The sequence below is a fragment of the Pleurodeles waltl genome, chromosome 4_2, assembly GCF_031143425.1.
Source record: "Pleurodeles waltl isolate 20211129_DDA chromosome 4_2, aPleWal1.hap1.20221129, whole genome shotgun sequence".
Lineage (NCBI taxonomy): Eukaryota > Metazoa > Chordata > Amphibia > Caudata > Salamandridae > Pleurodeles > Pleurodeles waltl.
Genome location: NC_090443.1, coordinates 294,931,000 through 294,952,037, shown reverse-complemented (window position 1 = coordinate 294,952,037; position 21,038 = coordinate 294,931,000). Strand labels below are relative to the sequence as shown.

The window sequence follows — 21,038 nt, the reverse complement described above, 5'->3', positions numbered from 1 at the left end:
TAATAGTCCAATACCTGATACCTCTTTTTGTGTTTAAACTCTCATAGGCCTTGCGGTCTACTTGAAAGGATTGCACACATTTTATCACTTCAACTGCTAAAAAGGTTCATCGAGGGAGCCAAAAAGAGGTTTCCCTGCCAGGGAAGGTATCTCCTCTGCAGTGGAATTTGAACCTTGTTTGGTATGATTGATGAATACAACTCTTGAACCAATGCATAAGGCCAAACTCTGGCATCTTACATTGAAGACTGTGTTCCTAGCAGCAATTGTATATCTGAGATACAAACACTAACTGTTCAGGAACCATACATACCCATACACAAGGATAGGGTTATAACGAGTACACATCCCAAATTCCTATCCAAGGGTTACCTCACCTTTTCACATTAGTCAGACATTCACCACATCAGCTTTGTTCTAAAAACCTGCAAAGGAAGCAGAAAGGGCCCTGTGCACACTGTATGTCAGAAGAGCAGTCATATCCAAGGACATTTTTTCTTGATGGACTGTACAGACTATCCAGCTATGTTACTCTCAAGCAAAGAAATCTTTGCTCACAGAGAGCACACCCCACTAGGAAGAAAGAAACTAGGATTGGCTTTGGCCAACGTCTCCACACAGGAAATATGCAAGGCAACCACATGGACATTTCAGCATACTTTTATAAAACATTGTTGTGTGGATTTATACTCCCTCAAAGAGGTGGAAGTGGGTCAGGCGGTGCCAACAATTATTTTGCTTCCAGTTCTTCTGTCACCACCAGAAGGCAGGTAATACCACTACATAATGTGTTCAAAACACACAAATTTAGAAGAGATTTAATGGTGCAAAAGTTACCAGTTACTTACCTGTAATTGTAGTTTTGAAACTTGTAACTAGATTCACCTGCCTCCCTCCCACCTCGCCACTGCAAGATGTTTTTGGAAGGAAGACAAAAAAACACAACCATTTAAGATGGAGGGGCATGCATATGATGTTGATTATGGTTGCTGTCATATAGGGACTCTGCCTGTGTCGACGTCCACTCGCAAACTGTTAGGAGGAAAGCAAAGACGCTTCCAGAATCAACCACTGCATGGCGGGATTGTGCAAAGCATGTAAATCTAGAGGAGTTTCTTGCTGCAAAACCATCATTATGGTAAGTGTTTTCTTTTAAGACATTATGGTCTTATGATAATATCATAGTGAGTCCTTCGACTCCTTGGTTATCGACACCATGAAGAAGAAACATTTTAGAGGTAATTTGGAACCAACCAGTATACGTTGTAATAATTCCAATTTCCTGATTGTATAAGAGTGTGACAGTGAAAAACCTTTGTCAGTGGTAAGTGACTGGTTTCTTATTGCCCACGCTGGAATCTTTGTAAATACCCCTCTGTGTCAAGGTATCAGCACACTTAACAAAAATCTTAGCAAAATCTCAAGTCTTGGAAAAGATACAAACAGTATGGGTTTCATTCTGTTTTTGTTTAGTCTATTGTTGTCTTAAAAAACAAAAGGCGGGGTGGGGCATTGAGTCAATTTTATTTTGTTATTGAAAGGAGATTTTGTAAAGGTTCAGAGATCTTGCATTGGGATAGGATATTCAATGCATCTTTTATTAATTTAGAACCGTTAATGGAAAGTGAATGTAGAGTTACACCTTGTTCGTTGGCTAACCGGGAAACTCGTCACAAACTTGTCATATCACAAGTTTTATAGGCATTTTCAGTAGATCAATATTTATTCAAGCCAAAATGTAAGTTTGAAATTAGATGCATGCTTGAAATGAGATCCATGCTTTTTCTCACAGGCGGCCAAGCTGTTTGATGAAGAAGGACGAAAGAAATTCTTCACTCAGGACATGAACAATATTCTACTGGAGTAAGTAGCTGTAACTGGGCAGTGGTCACTTTTGTGATCTTACCTTCAAGGTTTTTCATTTTCAGATTGCAAAAGTACAACATTAACTGCCTTTCCTCATTGAGGCTTTCAGTAGCTTTCTTTGGCCTTGAAAAGGAGTGGGTAGTTATTTCTATATCACATGTTTATCATGCCTCCAGTGTGTTTTTATATGTGCAATTTTTGGTGTGCAGCATTTTGTGTTGTCACCTAGAGGTTTTGAACCAAACATACTGACCACATTTTAGTGAATAAAGCTAACTATCCTCCTTAGTATTGAAACCTCTAAAGCTTTTTACCTTTGAATCATTCTTAAGCATGAGATTCTCTCTATTATTACTGAAAGGTAGAATATCTTTGCACGTGTAAGGTCCCTGAACACTACAGAGAAAGAGACAACTTATATATTAGGACATCATTCCCACATTATATTTAAGTATGCATAGGTGTGAAAATTTGACTATGGCACTGCGAGTTCCAGAGTGCTGCAGTACCGTATCATGCCTAGCAGGGAGATGAGTAGATTGTTTTGTGTGTTTTCCAACCCTGAGAAAAAGGTTCTGAACACTTTCCTTTATTCAAGGCTATTTTGGCATGAAACACAATTTTTTTTTTTTTTAGGTTTGCTGGAGGGTGATTTTGTTTCTTACGTCATCTGTTGCCATTCTTCATTGTTTTTCCGTTAAAATATGGACAATTAAGCAATTATTTGTTGTTTTTCTCTGATAGGCATGGCTGCCAAAGAGACAGAAAGTGAACTAAGTTAACGTGAAATGTCTACACTTCGGTAGTGAAATGTCTAGGAAAGGTGACCTTGATGTGTCTGTGTCTACTTCAGTAACACTCACTTCTTCACTCAGTATGATATTTGGAGCAAAATGCTTTGCAGACAACTTTGAAACAGAGCAGGTTGATATCATGGCTAGGAAGAGAAATTGAAGAAGACTTCTTCAGGAGGACCTAAAGCAACATCCTCTGAGGCGAGAACGTCATTGTTGTCCAACACCAGCCCCCCTCCTTCTCAAACATTGCTTCTGCCATTTCAGAAGGTGAATCTTTGTCATTGCCACTTCCTGCTCCCTGTCATGGGGGTAGATGTTAAGTGTCTCCCCAGACCGACGTTCCAAATATAAACTTCCAGAAATAAAGGCATTCTCATGCTTCAGCTTTGAGAGGTTCTGAACCCTCCAGATCTTTGTTAAAGAATTTCTTGACAGTATGACATTTCAGTGTTGGAGGATTTGGCAGCTCTTAGTTTCATCATCTCCAGTGGGACCTTTGTGACAATGTTCTTAAAACTTGCAGAGTAATACATCTGCCTCCGGATTCACAGTGCCCCGTGGCAGATGTAGTTATTGAGATTCCAGAAGGGGATACTGCAATGCAACCTCCTGCCACTGCGCCCCAGCAAAGGTCTCAAACTTATCATAAAGCAGACAAGGTACTCCCCCATATAAAATAGCCAACCAATTGACTCTTGTGCAGCTCAAGATAACACTAGTAATACACCAAATAGTCTGCTGCCCTGCTATGGCTGAATGTCCACCTAGAAGCTCTCAATGGAGAGGTCGTTGTCCAACCAGAAGAACACTTATTGCAGATGAAAATTACTTTAACATGGCGAGTCTCCTATTCACATCATTCTGAGTCCGGCTTCATCTCTTCTACTGATTGGTCGGTTCAGTTTCCACGTTTAGTAGAATCCTCCTCAAGACAAATCTATTTATTTTCATGAACTCTCTGATAGAGCTACAAAGAAGTCCAATATCCAAGCTACAAAACCTATAGATCAGACATCTTTTATCCTCGAAACAGTTAGAACTTAACCTAAAGTATGCCCACTAGTTTCTTTGGTTCTGGAATTTTAGATAAAATGTTGGTGACCTGTGTCACCCGGCGATTAGATAAGAAATTTCGGCCTGCAGACTTAGACCTGAAGCTCTTGAGGGAACCATCTGGTGAGTGATGTCCCAATATATTCTCCACAATTCAATCTTTCATGGGTTCACACATTTGAATATTCCCTGTTGTCAGACAAGTACCCTCACCAGACCGTGTTATGTATTAATGTTTAGTAAAACACTTCAGTAACTTTGAAAACAGTCCGGTATCACATATAGCTTGCCCACCTTCTTCTTTGAGCTATGTTTTGGTCATTTAGGTGCATAGGTTGTAAGCTCTACATGTAGACAGATGTTCAGCTGCCAGATTTGTTTCTGCACATTAGTGTTGGGAAATCCCTAGGAACTCTGTGCCATTTTTTTGACATATTTAGCCATAGTCTTTGAATTGTATTTCGGAAAGAGGTAAGACTGTACTGCTTAAACTTTTCAGTTTTTTCTTGACAAACATAGTAACATGAGAAATGGGTGAGGAAACAAAGTAGCCATTTCTTAAAATGTGTTTGTGGAATAGAAACATCTATGTTGAAGACTGGCACATTGTACCTTTCTTGCCTGCATCATAGTCATGACCCACGGGAGTGACATTTATGTCTCATATTCAAAATGATCCTCAAGGGACTAAGCTCTTGAGGGCCTTTTTAGGAATTGGCACTGTTACTACTTGGAGAGAAGTCCGTGCCGTCTAGCCCCTTGCTGTGGAGGGTAATAGTGAAGCATACTTTAGGAATGGTCAAAATGAAGCCTTCTCAAATGCTTCTCAAGGTGTTAAGCAACGCACTGAGCTGCTTTTTAGGCACAGCCGTCTGGTATGTCACATTTGCCTGCAACTATAGAAGATACCTTATCTTCTATTTGAGAGCCAGCCACACCATGAAACATACTTCAAGACCACTAGGAGACCTATTTAATCTAAGATGAAAGTTACTGTTAGTAAACTAACGCATTTAACATCCACAACCCTTCAACTTGGGCTGCGCCATCCTCTTCACCATCAAGTTGAGATTAGTGGTCCTCTTAAACTTTTTATGTTACGAAAAAGAAAAGTCTGGTTCCAACCTCTAATGTTGATACAGATACTGTCAGATCCCAGGGTTCTCTAAAGCAACGTTAAATTACCAAGGAGACAATTTGTTAGTCCATAGACTGGTATATTGCTTTTTCACTAGGACTAGACTAAGAAATCAAGGTGAGTTCACTTCAAGGAGGGGTGTAATCAACCGTATATCACAAAATCATGAAATGCAAACCTGGCACCAGTTTGCTTCCAGGCCACCTGATTTCTCTGCCAGTGGGGTTGGGGAGGCACATCCAGGGCTTTGCAGTCAGTAAGCAGCATTTGAAATGGGACACATGGGTGCTCTAATTTGTGAATTTGGACCATACCCTGGAACTTTTATGGAAGGATCCTGTAAAGCCACCAAAGGCTACTATTCATGAGCGCCTGTTAACTTTAAACTTGGAGATTTTCAAGTTGCTTCAGAAGCTATAGAAAACGTTCTGAAGAATCTGCGATAGCAAAGATTCTATTCCAGATTTTCTCTCCTATTAACAGTGAATGGAGGGATGTGCTGGGTGTGCACAAACTCGACATATACCTAAAGAAATCCGGTTTCCTCATGGTGGCAGGATGTTCTTACTTTTGCAGAAGGTGATTTCCTAGTGTGTCTGGATCTTGAATTCATAATTAAATATCCACATACTTCCAAAACCTAAGCAGATTCTCAGCTTCTTGGTAAACAGATACCATTTTCAGTTCAAAGCTCTGCCATTTGGTCTGAAATCGTCCCTCTTCATTTCTACCAAGTGTATGGCTCCAACTGCAGTACAGCTTTGTAGAGAAGGATGGTTGATTGACCCATATTAAGATTACTGGCTGATTAAAGCAACTTCTATGAGTATGCCCAAGCAAGTACAGCTTATATCTGAAGTATGACAGTCAAAGTAGACTGTTTTTCTCAGCGGGGATTCCTTTTGAGAAAGGACAATTTATCTATCCATTGTCAGAAAATAATGACATGTTAGATGGCTTGTGTGACTGTAAATACGTTTATTCTGCATGCTCCTGCCATCTAGTGTTGGGTCTGGAGTGGTGCAGGTGTTTTTTTCTTTTCTTCAAATAAGTGTTCGGAGTCACAAGATCGAGTGACTCCTCTTCTCGATCATATTGCGCATTAAAATCGACTCCTTTATTAGCTTGTTTTCTCTCGCCGTCTGGTTCGGCTGTGTGCCTCCACACTGTTAATCAACTCTTTTTGGAAATTTCTAATCTCTTTCTGTACTTTATCAACAGTATTGTTTCATTCGCGCTTCTGACTTAGTGCTCTGATAGATTAGTCAGTTCGAGTTCCGGTACTCACTGGGAATGGTTCCCTGATGAAACAGACTCCATTCTATTTCGGTCCATGTAACATGCCAAGTTCCCTCACACCAACTGACATCTCGTGTGCAACCTTTGCCTCTTCCCGGACCACTGTGAGGCTTGCAAGTCGTTCCGTTTGAAAAAGACGCTTCAGGACCAGTGCGCTCGTAGGCTGGAGATTGCCCATAAGATGCCACAAGACATGCCGGATATCTTCAATGAGGAACGTGCTCAAGAGGAACCTGAGCAGGATGAGGAGGCTCTCTCCATCTCCGACAGTTCTGAGTTGTACGTCGAATTCGACATTAAAAGCCACAAGGCGACCTCTGCTTTGTATGTGAGTACTATATGTACCGTCCCACACAGTCTCCAAAAAGACATTTCAGCCTGTGCTCCCCAAATGAAAACTTTAATTCCAAGAGGCTCTGAACATTCCTGTTCCCTCCAAAAAGCTTACTAAGGACAAGGCTGCTGGTCCTCCTCGCAGGCCTTCTCCTACACCTCCTCTTCATCCTCCTCCACCACCATCGCCACCTCCTCCTCCATCTTCACCACCACTTCCTTCTCCTCCAGAATCCCCCACCTCACTTGTACCAGGAGATTATGCTCCACAGGGTTTCCCCCACTCTTACACTGGCGGGTCCTTCAGGTGACAATGACTCATGCTATGCATACAAGCCTGATCTCATCCGGTCCAATGATCCTGACCTCTACCCCACACACCCCCATCACTGCCAGAGGACACTACTTCTACCAGCAAGTAGTCGCCATGTGTAGGGAAGTGTGTTTTTCATTTTTTGTTGCAGTACTCTTCCACTTTGTGCCTGGTATTAGATGCAACTTTGACTAAAGTGCACTGGGTCACTGCCAACCAGGTCTCCATTGCCAGTGTTCCTTCCCCCAAAACTGCCCAATTACCAAATCCTTTAGTACCCTGGTAAGTCCCTCATAAGTGATAGACCGGGTACCTAGGGCCTGGGGTAATGAAGAAGGTCTCTAAGGGCTGCAGCACGAATTGTGCCACCCTAACGGACCCCTCACCAAGTACAAGACAGACTTCCACTCCATGCTGCGTGTCTTGGTGCAGACAAAAGTGAAAACATGACATGGCACACAGCCTGTGTGCCGTGTCACGTAACTCTTTGTGTAATATATGTAAGTCACCCCTACAGCAGGCCTTACAGCCCTAAGGCACTGTGATTCTATTACATGTGAGGGCATATCTGTAAGAGCTCCTGCTGTATCTTTGTTGACTCTTTCACATAGTGCGCAGGGAAGCCATTTTAAATACTTGTGCTGGGCACTAGTCAGTACACGTTCCCCATCTATATGATGGCTTCACTGAAGATAGGGATGTTAGTTATCAAACATCTCATATTGATAACCCCACACTGATTCAAGTGATGGATTTCGCAATACATGCACCCAGAGGGCACCTTAAAGGTGCCCCTGAAAATCTACCAGCATCTGGTGTGCTTTCTGACAGGTTTCTACCAGCCTGCCACTGAGACATGGTTCTGGCCCCCTAGTCCCTCTTCCAGAGCCCACTTGGCACGTGGACAGGCAGGAAAATTAGCTAGTCAGGTAGGTGTACCCCCCCTCATGGTACTACCACCCCTAAGGTGGGCTAAGCTGATGTGAACACCATTTTTCAGAAGTAGCCATCTTGGTGATGGATACTTAGGAAATCTGGGATTATGCCCACTTCCCACAGGAAGTGGTCATATAGAGGGCCTAGCGACCCCAAGGGTCAGTAGCCCATTGGCTACTCCCTACACAACCGCAATGCCCCCAAATTCAGTATTTAGTGGAGCCCCTGGGACCAGAGAAGCAGATCCTGACAACCTAAGAAGCCCAAGGACACCAAAGAGCAGTGAAAGCAAAAGAAAAAAGAAGCAGCTGACATGGTACCAACCCTGCCAGCCTGCCTGCATTCCTCATCAAAATCTGCACCAAAGTTGACTTGACCTGCAGCTGTGACTCGAGAAACTCGGGAGGACTGCCTGCCTTCGAAAAAGACTCAAGACCTCTAGCGAACCTGTTCCCCAGCAAACACAAAAGAATGGACTTTGAAGTCTCCGGGACCGCCAGAACCTGACATCTGAAGTCACCACTGCACCTGCCGTCTCCGACCCAGGTTGTGGTGGACCATTGGTGCCGACAAGGTTACCCAGCCCTCCAGAGTCTTGAGTCCATTGTGGTTTCACCCCTCCTGGCCCCCCCTGACTACACCTGCAGCCCCTGCATGCAGCCCCCTCTACCGCAACCACTCCGGTAAGGAAAACCTGACACCTGAAGACACTTGCACCACTCGTCCCTGAGCTGTTGACAAGAGGACCAAGAGCATTGTGCGGCCTGAGCCCCGCTGTTAATTCAGCCAATCTGGCCTCCTGGCCAGAGCCTGCAGCTTTTAGCAGTGACTGATCCCAATTGAAACAAATTGGGCATCCAATGCTGTTTTGCACCCTACTGCCGGCTGCCCCTGTGCCGCTGATGGTTTACTGCTGGTGCTGCCTTGGACATTGCCCAATATTCAACTTAATTCCTGGAGATTGGTCTTGTAATGCGCTGTGCTCTTCCTGTTTGCAGAACTTGATTTTCCTCTCATAGGGTAAGATTGCAGAACTCAGAAATTGCACTGTCCTCTGTTTAAAGTGAAAATAAGCCTATGTAAAAACATATTTACCTGAACAATTTTTCTCTGATGCCTAAAGATATATATATTCGATGGCATGTGTAGCTGCAGATACACATGCTATGCATATCCCTTCCGACATCTAGTGTTGGGCTCAGAGTGTTACAAGTTCTTTTTCTTCTAAGAAGTCTTTTCAGAGTCACAGGATCGAGTGACTCCTCCTCTCGGTTCCATTGCGCATGGGCACTGACTCCATTGTTTGTTTTCTTTCCGCCGTCTGGTTCGGACGTGTTTCCTCTCTCTACGAGAGTTCGATTCGGAAAACCTTAGGAAACTTTCTTATTCGTTGGTATTGTTTTGATCGCGTTGTCCATCTAGCTTCGAACCGTTATTACCGTTGGAACCTTCTTTTTTGCAGTTTGTGGCGTGTGTGCCCCATTCGGGCCTATTCGGGTCTACCGCGTGGAAAGCCTGATGGATCGTACTCCATTCTGATCTCTGTGCCATGCGAAGTACCCCTATACAGGGAGTGCAGAATTATTAGGCAAGTTGTATTTTTGAGGATTAATTTTATTGAACAACAACCATGTTCTCAATGAACCCAAAAAACACATTAATATCAAAGCTGAATATTTTTGGAAGTAGTTTTTAGTTTGTTTTTAGTTTTAGCTATGTTAGGGGGATATCTGTGTGTGCAGGTGACTATTACTGTGCATAATTATTAGGCAACTTAACAAAAAACAAATATATACCCATTTCAATTATTTATTATTACCAGTGAAACCAATATAACATCTCAACATTCACAAATATACATTTCTGACATTCAAAAACAAAACAAAAACAAATCAGTGACCAATATAGCCACCTTTCTTTGCAAGGACACTCAAAAGCCTGCCATCCATGGATTCTGTCAGTGTTTTGATCTGTTCACCATCAACATTGCGTGCAGCAGCAACCACAGCCTCCCAGACACTGTTCAGAGAGGTGTACTGTTTTCCCTCCTTGTAAATCTCACATTTGATGATGGACCACAGGTTCTCAATGGGGTTCAGATCAGGTGAACAAGGAGGCCATGTCATTAGATTTCCTTCTTGTATACCCTTTCTTGCCAGCCACGCTGTGGAGTACTTGGACGCGTGTGATGGAGCATTGTCCTGCATGAAAATCATGTTTTTCTTGAAGGATGCAGACTTCTTCCTGTACCACTGCTTGAAGAAGGTGTCTTCCAGGAACTGGCAGTAGGACTGGGAGTTGAGCTTGACTCCATCCTCAACCCGAAAAGGCCCCACAAGCTCATCTTTGATGATACCAGCCCAAACCAGTACTCCACCTCCACCTTGCTGGCGTCTGAGTCGGACTGGAGCTCTCTGCCCTTTACCAATCCAGCCACGGGCCCATCCATCTGGCCCATCAAGACTCACTCTCATTTCATCAGTCCATAAAACCTAAGAAAAATCAGTCTTGAGATATTTCTTGGCCCAGTCTTGACGTTTCAGCTTGTGTGTCTTGTTCAGTGGTGGTCGTCTTTCAGCCTTTCTTACCTTGGCCATGTCTCTGAGTATTGCACACCTTGTGCTTTTGGGCACTCCAGTGATGTTGCAGCTCTGAAATATGGCCAAACTGGTGGCAAGTGGCATCGTGGCAGCTGCATGCTTGACTTTTCTCAGTTCATGGGCAGTTATTTTGTGCCTTGGTTTTTCCACACGCTTCTTGCGACCCTGTTGACTATTTTGAATGAAACGCTTGATTGTTCGATGACCACCCTTCAGAAGCTTTGCAATTTTAAGAGTGCTGCATCCCTCTGCAAGATATCTCACTATTTTTGACTTTTCTGAGCCTGTCAAGTCCTTCTTTTGACCCATTTTGCCAAAGGAAAGGAAGTTGCCTAATAATTATGCACACCTGATATAGGGTGTTGATGTCATTAGACCACACCCCTTCTCATTACAGAGATGCACATCACCTAATATGCTTAATTGGTAGTAGGCTTTCGAGCCTATACAGCTTGGAGTAAAACAACATGCATAAAGAGGATGATGTGGTCAAAATACTCATTTGCCTAATAATTCTGCACTCCCTGTACAGACCAGCACTTGGTTTGTAATTTGTGCCTTTCTGCAGACCATTGGGAGGAAAATTGTGAAGCCTTTCTCGAAATGGCGTCAAAAAGCAGTGAATATCTCGACGTTGCTGAAGAAGAGCAGGCCCAGACAGCAGTCTCCTTCCGAGACACAGACTCCGAACAGGAATCAGAGGACGACAGACCCATCACAGCTGGACAGTATGTGAGTACGTCTGCCCCTATACCCCTGCACAAAAGACATTTAAAGGCCTTGGGTACTCCACTGCCAGAAGGCCCTGCTTCGGCCCGAAAAAAGACTGTCCGTGACAGTCCTTTGGGGTCGACGCCGAAAAAGGCCATTCCTCCATCTACTTCAGAGTCGAGTAAATCTGTCAAAGGCTCCATTTTGGACTCCAGTAAAAAAGCCCATTCTTTGGAGTCGAAAATTCGGCAGTCTGCTTCGGAGCCAGTAGTAGTCAGTGGTAGTCAGTGCAGCAAGAAAAGAAGGCAAATAGCTAGTCTTCAGGAGATGCACCTCCTCCTGATAAGGAAAGCAGAAAATCTGACGCAGCAGGAAAAAAGTTGCTACACAGGTAGCAAATAAGGGGAGAATTGGAAATTCTCAGGCACTTCTAGCCCGCTGTGATAGGGCCCATTGGGATGAAATGCAGGATATTATACAGCATCTCCCAAAAGAGCATCAGAAGAGGGCACAACAAGTGGTAGAAGAGGGGCAAGTGATTAGTAATAATCAAATAAGATCTGCCTTTGATGCTTCTGATACAGCTGCAAGGAGCGTAAACACTGCCATCCCAATCAGAAGACATGCATTGTTGCGCTCATCTGGTTTTAAACCAGAAATTCAACAGGCTGCAGTTAACATGTTATTTGATTTAAAAAATATATATATATCCTCTTTGGCTCAGAAGTGGACACCACTATTGAAAACTAAGAAGGCAATGGTTTCTTTGTACACCACCCCATATAGAGGTTCATTTCGCAGGCCACAGTTTCGAGGAGGTTTTAAACCACAATCCTCAGAGGCTTCTAACTCTCCAACAAAGCAACCACAACAAACCCAGTATCAACGAGGTGGGTTTAGAGGATCTAATAGAGGTCAATACTTTGGAAATAGAGGTAAATTCCAAACCTCTGAACAAACATCAACACAACCTAAACATTGACTTCCTTCCCACATCTCCTGTGGAGGGGGGAAGACTACAGAAATTCCACTCTCATTGGCAAAATATCACCACAGACAACTGGGCATGATCAATTCTCTTCCAGGGGATCCTCATCAATAGTCATAAACATTGAATATTCCCGCCCTTGTGCGGGGACCCCGGAGCATATATAAAATACACACATATTATACATGTGTAAAACAGCAATGCAGGCTATAATGTTAAAACAGGCTAAAATGCTTTATTTCGAAGAAGTTTTTTTTTTAATTTTTTTTTAATAAAATTACAATAGAGAATAAATATCTACCCAAGCCCCCAAAACTGGACTTAGGGAAGTAAGCAGCAGTAAACTCTAGAGAAAAAGATAAAAAACTGCATTGAAAAACAATGGAGCATTCTTAGCCAATAGGCTGCATGCAGGTTAACACAGGAGAACCATAAAAACTTTGGCACCGTGCCTTTAAGACCCTGAGCACCTCCAGTATCCCACCATGCCTCAGTGGTGAAGGAAAGGTGACAGTTGGTTCACAGTTAGGTCAGTTCTTTTTTCCGGCTTCTTAGGAGAGGATCCTGGAGCATTGAGCTCTCAGTTTTTCTGAGTTTTTCCTCAGAAAAATTCTTTAAAAAAGCGTTTTTTCACTTTTCATTCGACAAATAACATCTTTGTCTGAGCTAGGCAGTTTTTTCCTGAGAGAAAAATGCCTTCACTTTTTGTCAAATGCCCTGCTTGTGGGAAGAAGAAGGCCCAGTCAGATCCCCACTCTCTGTGTATAGTGTGCCTGCCTCAGAGTCACTGCCCTGACACTTGTAAGTACTGCAAGAACATGTCTAAGAGGACTCTGAAAGACAGAGAGAAGATCCGGCTACATGGGCTTCAGGAGAGGCAAAGAACATCGTCCTCCTCACTTCCCAGACAACCAGAAGGCCATTCTCAGGAGAGAATGGCTCGGTCGACGTCAGCAGGTAGGAAAGTACCTGTTTGTTCACCGTCGACGTCGTCGCTACCACCGTCTCACTGGCATAGATCGCCGTCGACGGCGACACACCCGACGTCGAAGGAAACTGCGTCGAGGGAACATCATCGCAGGGGCAGGTCTCCGTCGACGGCAGCCCGCCGATCGACGTCGAGCCATCGCCGGCGTGCCCGGTCGCCGCCAAAGGCTGTGCGCCCCCCGACGCCAGGACACACAACGTCGAAATCACCATGACGGCATGAGAGACATCCGCCGTCGACCTCCCACCGTTCCACGTCGAGGCACACGACGGCGAGCAGGTCGAGGTCCAAGGATCGCCGTTCGACGTCAAGGCACTCAGCGTCGAGGCACTCAACGTCGAGGCAAGAACAACCGGCTGGGCGCCCTTCGACGTCGACAGCCATCGACGTCGACGCAGGTTTTACCTGTCCCACAGGGAGCAGAACATCGCCCCACGCCAGACAAGGCCGCGCCATCTCCAGTGGTCTCCATACCGAGCGACTCTTCTCGGTCAAGAGCGGCATCATCTGGGCATGTCTCGCCCATCAATCTATCTCCGAGATGGCTGGAGAGCCTTAACAGATCAGCAGCCTCCCCACATTCGCAATATTCGCGAATGTATTCGCCTACTGCCTCCCTGCCAAGAACGCCATCACCCACAGCCAGGGCAGAACGGGGTCGTTCTGCTCCTCGCCAACCGGCCGCGAGGCCTAGGCGCTCTGCTACAGCGTCTCGCAGCAGGTCTCGTTCTCAACGAAGATCCAGGTCTCGTTCAAGAAGAAGATCACACTCTTGGTCTTCATCAGGTTCATCTGTGGGGCGTTACTCACCCACCCTAACAGATTCACCACCTGCTAGAGTCTCACCGGTGGATGACATTACCACGTTTAACGAGGTGCTGCTAAGAGGAGCGCAGAAACTCAACATAGAGGTTCCAGAGCCATCTACCTCCTCATCAGTCATCTTTGAGACTCTACAACAGAGATCAGCATCAAAAAAGCTGCTGCCTCTAGTGCCTGGTTTGTTGCAGCCAACCATGGACACTTTTCTGGCTCCAGCCTCGCTTAAATCTGCTCCGGCTAGGATTCTCAAAAAATATAAGGCTCCCGAACAGGACCTTTTGTTCCTCAGGAAGGATCCGCCACTGGACTCGGTTATAATAGCTGCCGCCCGAAAAACCCACTCGGTGGCATCTTCATCCACGGTACCCCCGGATAAAGAGAGCAGGCATCTAGACTCTCTGGGGAGAAAGATATGCGGGACGGCGGCTTCGGCAATGAAAGTCTCCAGTGCGTCTGCGCTCCTGGGCAGGTATGATCGTTCTCTGTGGGACTCGCTCAGTAGATTCACAGAAAAATTGCCCAGAGAGGACAGACAAGATTTCCAGGAGATACTGCAAGAAGGATGCCTGGTATCCAACCAGGTTATCAGCGCGGCAGCAGATGGGGCGGATTTAGCTGCTCATGGGTACGCACATGGAATCTGTGCAAGGAGATCTTCCTGGCTGAGACTCACTGGTTTGAAACAGGAAGCACAACAACGCATCCTGAATCTCCCATTCGCCGGGAACTCTCTATTCGGTGCCCATGCAGACGAAGAAATGGCCCGCATGAAGACCGAGGTGGATACCATGAGGGCAGTGGGCCTGGAAAGAAAGAATGATTTCAGGCGGAGGTACAGGGCGTATGACAGGCGCCCTTTCCAGCAGAGGGTTCAAACCCCTCATTGGTCGCAAAGGTCACAGCAACAACAGGGACGCCCTCTTTTTCAATGGAGAAACACAAGGGAGCGAGGGTCAAGTAGACCTCAACAGTCCACTCCGAAAGCACCCACCAAGCAATGAAATCTCGCTTCCCTCGACACTGTACACCACTCCGGTGGGGGGGAAGTATTACAGCTTATCTTCGCGAGTGGCACTCTATCAGAAGAGACAAATGGGTGCTCAATATTGTCGAACATGGCTATTCTCTTCTTTTCAAACAGCCTCCACCACGCTTGCCACCAACCAAAGACAATCCTTCTCATCTCAGCTTGCTACGCAAGGAGGCTCTTGCCCTCCTAAAAAAGAATGCCATAGAAAAGGTTCCACCTGCACACAGAGGACAGGGGGTCTACTCCTGTTACTTTCTGGTGGCGAAGAAGGGTCGAGAGGGCGTTTTCAGGCCAATTCTGGACCTACGGCTGCTGAACAAATACATAAGGAAGCAGAAGTTCAGGATGCTAGCGCTTCACCAGATTTTCCCTCAACTACATCAGGGAGACTGGATGTGCTCCATCGACCTGCAGGATGCGTACTTTCACATCCCAATAGCTCCCAAACATCGAAAATTCCTGCGCTTCAGAGTAGCGTTACAGCATTACCAGTTCAGAGTTCTACCCTTTGGCCTGAAATCTGCCCCAAGAGTTTTCTCGAAATGTATGGCAGTGGTGGCGGCGCATCTTCGAAAACAAAGGATATACATATCTCCATACCTAGACGACTGCCTACTAAAGGCTTCTTCTCCGGAGCAGGCGAGAAGCCATCGGGACATTGTACTCGGAGTTTGCAAAGCTCTAGGTCTTCCGATCAATTACCAAAAGTCAACCTTGATTCCAACACAGAATCTTCACTACCTGGGAGCTATCATAAACACAGAACTCCAAAAAGTGTATCCTTCGGAGGAACGACTATCCTCAATAGGCAGGAAGTGTCAGGACCTGTTGAGAGCCAACGCACCGACGGCACGTCAGGTGACATCGCTGCTGGGCTCCATGGCATCATGCATTTTTATTGTCCCAAATGCCAGGCTCCACATGAGACCCCTCCAAGAGGCATTGGAGACCAACTGGAGCCAAAGAACAGGTCGCTGGGAGGACACGGTGCAGCTACCGGCGGTAGCACTTCAGTCATTGAGATGGTGGATGCACAGACCTCACCTGTCAGTGGGTGCTCCGTTTCACCAGGTGCTTCCATCCGACACCCTAGTTTCGGATGCGTCTCTTCAGGGATGGGGGGCTCATCTGGGTCCTTTTCAAGCGCAAGGTCTGTGGTCAGACAAGGAAAAGCAGTACCACATCAATCTGCTAGAACTCGGAGCGGTCCATCTGGCTCTCAAGTCTTTCATACCACTAATTCAGGGGAAAACGCTCTTAATACAGACGGACAATACAACCACAATGTATTACTTGAACAAACAAGGGGGAACGAGATCCCTACCCCTATCGCGAGAGTCCCAAGCGATATGGCATTGGCTCCTGGCCAGAGGAATGTCAATTACAGCGGTTCACCTGCCAGGTCAGCAGAACGTGGAAGCAGATTTTCTGAGCAGACACCTAGAGGACGCTCACGATTGGGTCCTACACGGCGAAGTCGCAGAATACATCTTCGCGCAATGGGGTCGGCCTCAACTGGATCTCTTCGCAGACGAAGTAAACAAGAAATGCCCAGACTTCGCATCCAGGTTCTACCGTCCGGGATCTCGAGGGAATGCCCTGTTGATCGACTGGTCAGGGATATTTCTCTACGCTATTCCGCCGATTTCCCCTCATTCCGGCAGTGATCAGCAAACTTTACAGATCCAGGACCAGAATGATTCTAATAGCGCCACATCAATTCTGGTACACAGATCTCCTCAACCTGTCGGAAAAACCTCACAGGAGGCTGCCGTACAGACCGGATCTTCTGAGCAGAATGGAGGGCAGAATTCTACATCCCAACCTACCCTCTCTGAGCTTAACAGCATGGCTCCTGAATTCCTGCAGTATGGGCACCTAGGACTCTCACAGGAGTGCATGAACATCTTGAAAGAGTCCAAACGGCCTTCCACGCGGCGTTCTTACGCTTTTAAGTGGAAGAGATTCTACATATGGTGCTGTCAGCAAGGTCATAATCCCATACGGGCGCAGGAGGATGTCATACTGTCCTATTTGCTTCATCTAGCGAAGTCCGGTCTGCAGGTATCGTCTATTAAGGTACATTTGTCTGCTATTGCAGCCTATCGCAAGTCACCTTCTCAGGAATCCTTCTTTACGAAACCTGTAGTCAAGGATTTCTTAGAAGGTTTGAAGAAAGTTTTTCCGCCCATTCGGAGACCTTCTCCTCCATGGGAACTGAACATAGTCTTGGCAAAACTTATGGGCCCTCCTTTTGAGCCTATACATAAGGCCTCTTTACAACACCTTACGTGGAAGACGGCTTTTCTAGTGGCCATTACTTCAGCGAGGAGGGTCAGTGAAATCCAGGCCTTGTCTTCCAAAGAACCGTACACGGTTTTTCATGACAATAGAGTGGTTCTACGAACTCACCCATCTTTCCTTCCGAAGGTGGTGTCAGAATTCCATATCAATCAGACCATATCTTTACCGACTTTCTTTCCCAATCCGGAGACTCCGGCAGAGAAAGCATTGCACTCCTTAGACTTGAAAAGAGTGCTGAAATTTTATCTGGATAAGACAAAATAGATTAGACATTCTAACCGCTTGTTTGTAAACTATGGTCATTTGAGGACAGGAGAGGCAGCATCTAAACGAACAATATCAAGATGGATAGTTTCTTGTATTGTTAATACTTACCAGCTGGCTAATAAACAATTAATAGCGAGGCCTAAAGCGCATTCCACAAGGGGAAAAGCGGCTACTGCTGCCCTCCTTAACAATGTTCCAATATCTGAGATTTGTAAGGCTGCTACATGGAAGTCTGTGCATACGTTTACTAGACATTACTGTTTAGACTCAGATGCAAGAGCGGATGCCCAAGTGGGGCAGGCCTCTCTGAGAAATTTATTTGCATAATACGTATCTATTCCTGCACTTCTATCGGACAGTCCGCAGAGTTTAGGGATGGGCTTGTGTAGGAAGTTGGCTCTGTATGTGCTATTTCAAAGTAAGGAATAGCATGCACAGAGTCCAAGGGTTCCCCTTAGAGGTAGGATAGTGGCAAAAAGAGATAATACTAATGCTCTATTTTGTGGTAGTGTGGTCGAGCAGTAGGCTTATCCAAGGAGTAGTGTTAAGCATTTGTTGTACATACACATAGACAATAAATGAGGTACACACACTGTAGGAAGTTGGCTCTGTATGTGCTATTTCAAAGTAAGGAATAGCATGCACAGAGTCCAAGGGTTCCCCTTAGAGGTAAAATAGTGGTAAAAATAGATAATACTAATGCTCTATTTTGTGGTAGTGTGGTCGAGCAGTAGGCTTATCCAAGGAGTAGTGTTAAGCATTTGTTGTACATACACATAGACAATAAATGAGGTACACACACTCAGAGACAAATCCAGCCAATAGGTTTTTATATAGAAAAATATCTTTTCTTAGTTTATTTTAAGAACCACAGGTTCAAATTCTACATGTAATATCTCATTCGAAAGGTATTGCAGGTAAGTACTTTAGGAACTTCAAATCATCAAAATTGCATGTATACTTTTCAAGTTATTCACAAATAGCTGTTTTAAAAGTGGACACTTAGTGCAATTTTCACAGTTCCTAGGGGAGGTAAGTATTTGTTAGTTTTACCAGGTAAGTAAGACACTTACAGGGTTCAGTTCTTGGTCCAAGGTAGCCCACCGTTGGGGGTTCAGAGCAACCCCAAAGTCACCACACCAGCAGCTCAGGGCCGGTCAGGTGCAGAGTTCAAAGTGGTGCCCAAAACACATAGGCTAGAATGGAGAGAAGGGGGTGCCCCGGTTCCGGTCTGCTTGCAGGTAAGTACCCGCGTCTTCGGAGGGCAGACCAGGGGGGTTTTGTAGGGCACCGGGGGGGACACAAGTCCACACAGAAATTTCACCCTCAGCGGCGCGGGGGCGGCCGGGTGCAGTGTAGAAACAAGCGTCGGGTTCGCAATGTTAGTCTATGAGAGATCTCGGGATCTCTCTAGCGCTGCAGGCAGGCAAGGGGGGGGTTCCTCGGGGAAACCTCCACTTGGGCAAGGGAGAGGGACTCCTGGGGGTCACTTCTGCAGCGAAAGTCCGGTCCTTCAGGTCCTGGGGGCTGCGGGTGCAGGGTCTCTCCCAGGCGTCGGGACTTTAGGTTCAAAGAGTCGCGGTCAGGGGAAGCCTCGGGATTCCCTCTGCAGGCGGCGCGGTGGGGGCTCAGGGGGGACAGGTTTTGGTACTCACAGTATCAGAGTAGTCCTGGGGTCCCTCCTGAGGTGTTGGATCGCCACCAGCCGAGTCGGGGTCGCCGGGTGCAGTGTTGCAAGTCTCACGCTTCTTGCGGGGAGCTTGCAGGGTTCTTTAAAGCTGCTGGAAACAAAGTTGCAGCTTTTCTTGGAGCAGGTCCGCTGTCCTCGGGAGTTTCTTGTCTTTTCGAAGCAGGGGCAGTCCTCAGAGGATGTCGAGGTCGCTGGTCCCTTTGGAAGGCGTCGCTGGAGCAGGATCTTTGGAAGGCAGGAGACAGGCCGGTGAGTTTCTGGAGCCAAGGCAGTTGTCGTCTTCTGGTCTTCCGCTGCAGGGGTTTTCAGCTGGGCAGTCCTTCTTCTTGTAGTTGCAGGAATCTAATTTTCTAGGGTTCAGGGTAGCCCTTAAATACTAAATTTAAGGGCGTGTTTAGGTCTGGGGGGTTAGTAGCCAATGGCTACTAGCCCTGAGGGTGGGTACACCCTCCTTGTGCCTCCTCCCAAGGGGAGGGGGTCACAATCCTAACCCTATTGGGGGAATCCTCCATCTGCAAGATGGAGGATTTCTAAAAGTTAGAGTCACCTCAGCTCAGGACACCTTAGGGGCTGTCCTGACTGGCCAGTGACTCCTCCTTGTTATTCTCATTATTTTCTCCGGCCTTGCCGCCAAAAGTGGGGCCTGGCCGGAGGGGGCGGGCAACTCCACTAGCTGGAGTGTCCTGCTGGGTTGGCACAAAGGAGGTGAGCCTTTGAGGCTCACCGCCAGGTGTGACAATTCCTGCCTGGGAGAGGTGTTAGCATCTCCACCCAGTGCAGGCTTTGTTACTGGCCTCAGAGTGACAAAGGCACTCTCCCCATGGGGCCAGCAACATGTCTCGGTTTGTGGCAGGCTGCTAGAACTAGTCAGCCTACACAGATAGTCGGTTAAGTTTCAGGGGGCACCTCTAAGGTGCCCTCTGTGGTGTATTTTACAATAAAATGTACACTGGCATCAGTGTGCATTTATTGTGCTGAGAAGTTTGATACCAAACTTCCCAGTTTTCAGTGTAGCCATTATGGTGCTGTGGAGTTCGTGTTTGACAGACTCCCAGACCATATACTCTTATGGCTACCCTGCACTTACAATGTCTAAGGTTTTGTTTAGACACTGTAGGGGTACCATGCTCATGCACTGGTACCCTCACCTATGGTATAGTGCACCCTGCCTTAGGGCTGTAAGGCCTGCTAGAGGGGTGTCTTACCTATACTGCATAGGCAGTGAGAGGCTGGCATGGCACCCTGAGGGGAGTGCCATGTCGACTTACTCGTTTTGTCCTCACTAGCACACACAAGCTGGCAAGCAGTGTGTCTGTGCTGAGTGAGAGGTCTCCAGGGTGGCATAAGACATGCTGCAGCCCTTAGAGACCTTCCTTGGCATCAGGGCCCTTGGTACTAGAAGTACCAGTTACAAGGGACTTATCTGGATGCCAGGGTCTGCCAATTGTGGATACAAAAGTACAGGTTAGGGAAAGAACACTGGTGCTGGGGCCTGGTTAGCAGGCCTCAGCACACTTTCAATTGTAAACATAGCATCAGCAAAGGCAAAAAGTCAGGGGGCAACCATGCCAAGGAGGCATTTCCTTACACACTCTCAGAGACAAATCCAGCCAATAGGTTTTTATATAGAAAAATATCTTTTCTTAGTTTATTTTAAGAACCACAGGTTCAAATTCTACATGTAATATCTCATTCGAAAGGTATTGCAGGTAAGTACTTTAGGAACTTCAAATCATCAAAATTGCATGTATACTTTTCAAGTTATTGACAAATAGCTGTTTTAAAAGTGGACACTTAGTGCAATTTTCACAGTTCCTAGGGGAGGTAAGTATTTGTTAGGTTAACCAGGTAAGTAAGACACTTACAGGGCTTAGTTCTTGGTCCAAGGTAGCCCACCGTTGGG

General features: G+C 46.1%; 1 protein-coding gene across 1 annotated transcript in view; it reads left to right on the top strand.

Annotated features, from left to right (window-relative positions):
- The window catches only part of UBN2 (ubinuclein 2), a 588,508-nt gene that overhangs the window by 184,600 nt on the left and 382,870 nt on the right, over positions 1-21,038 (top strand). Inside the window, exon 7 of the mRNA XM_069231231.1 lies at positions 1,793-1,863. Coding sequence (XP_069087332.1) covers positions 1,793-1,863 — 71 coding nt within the window. The remainder of the gene's footprint in view (positions 1-1,792; positions 1,864-21,038) is intronic.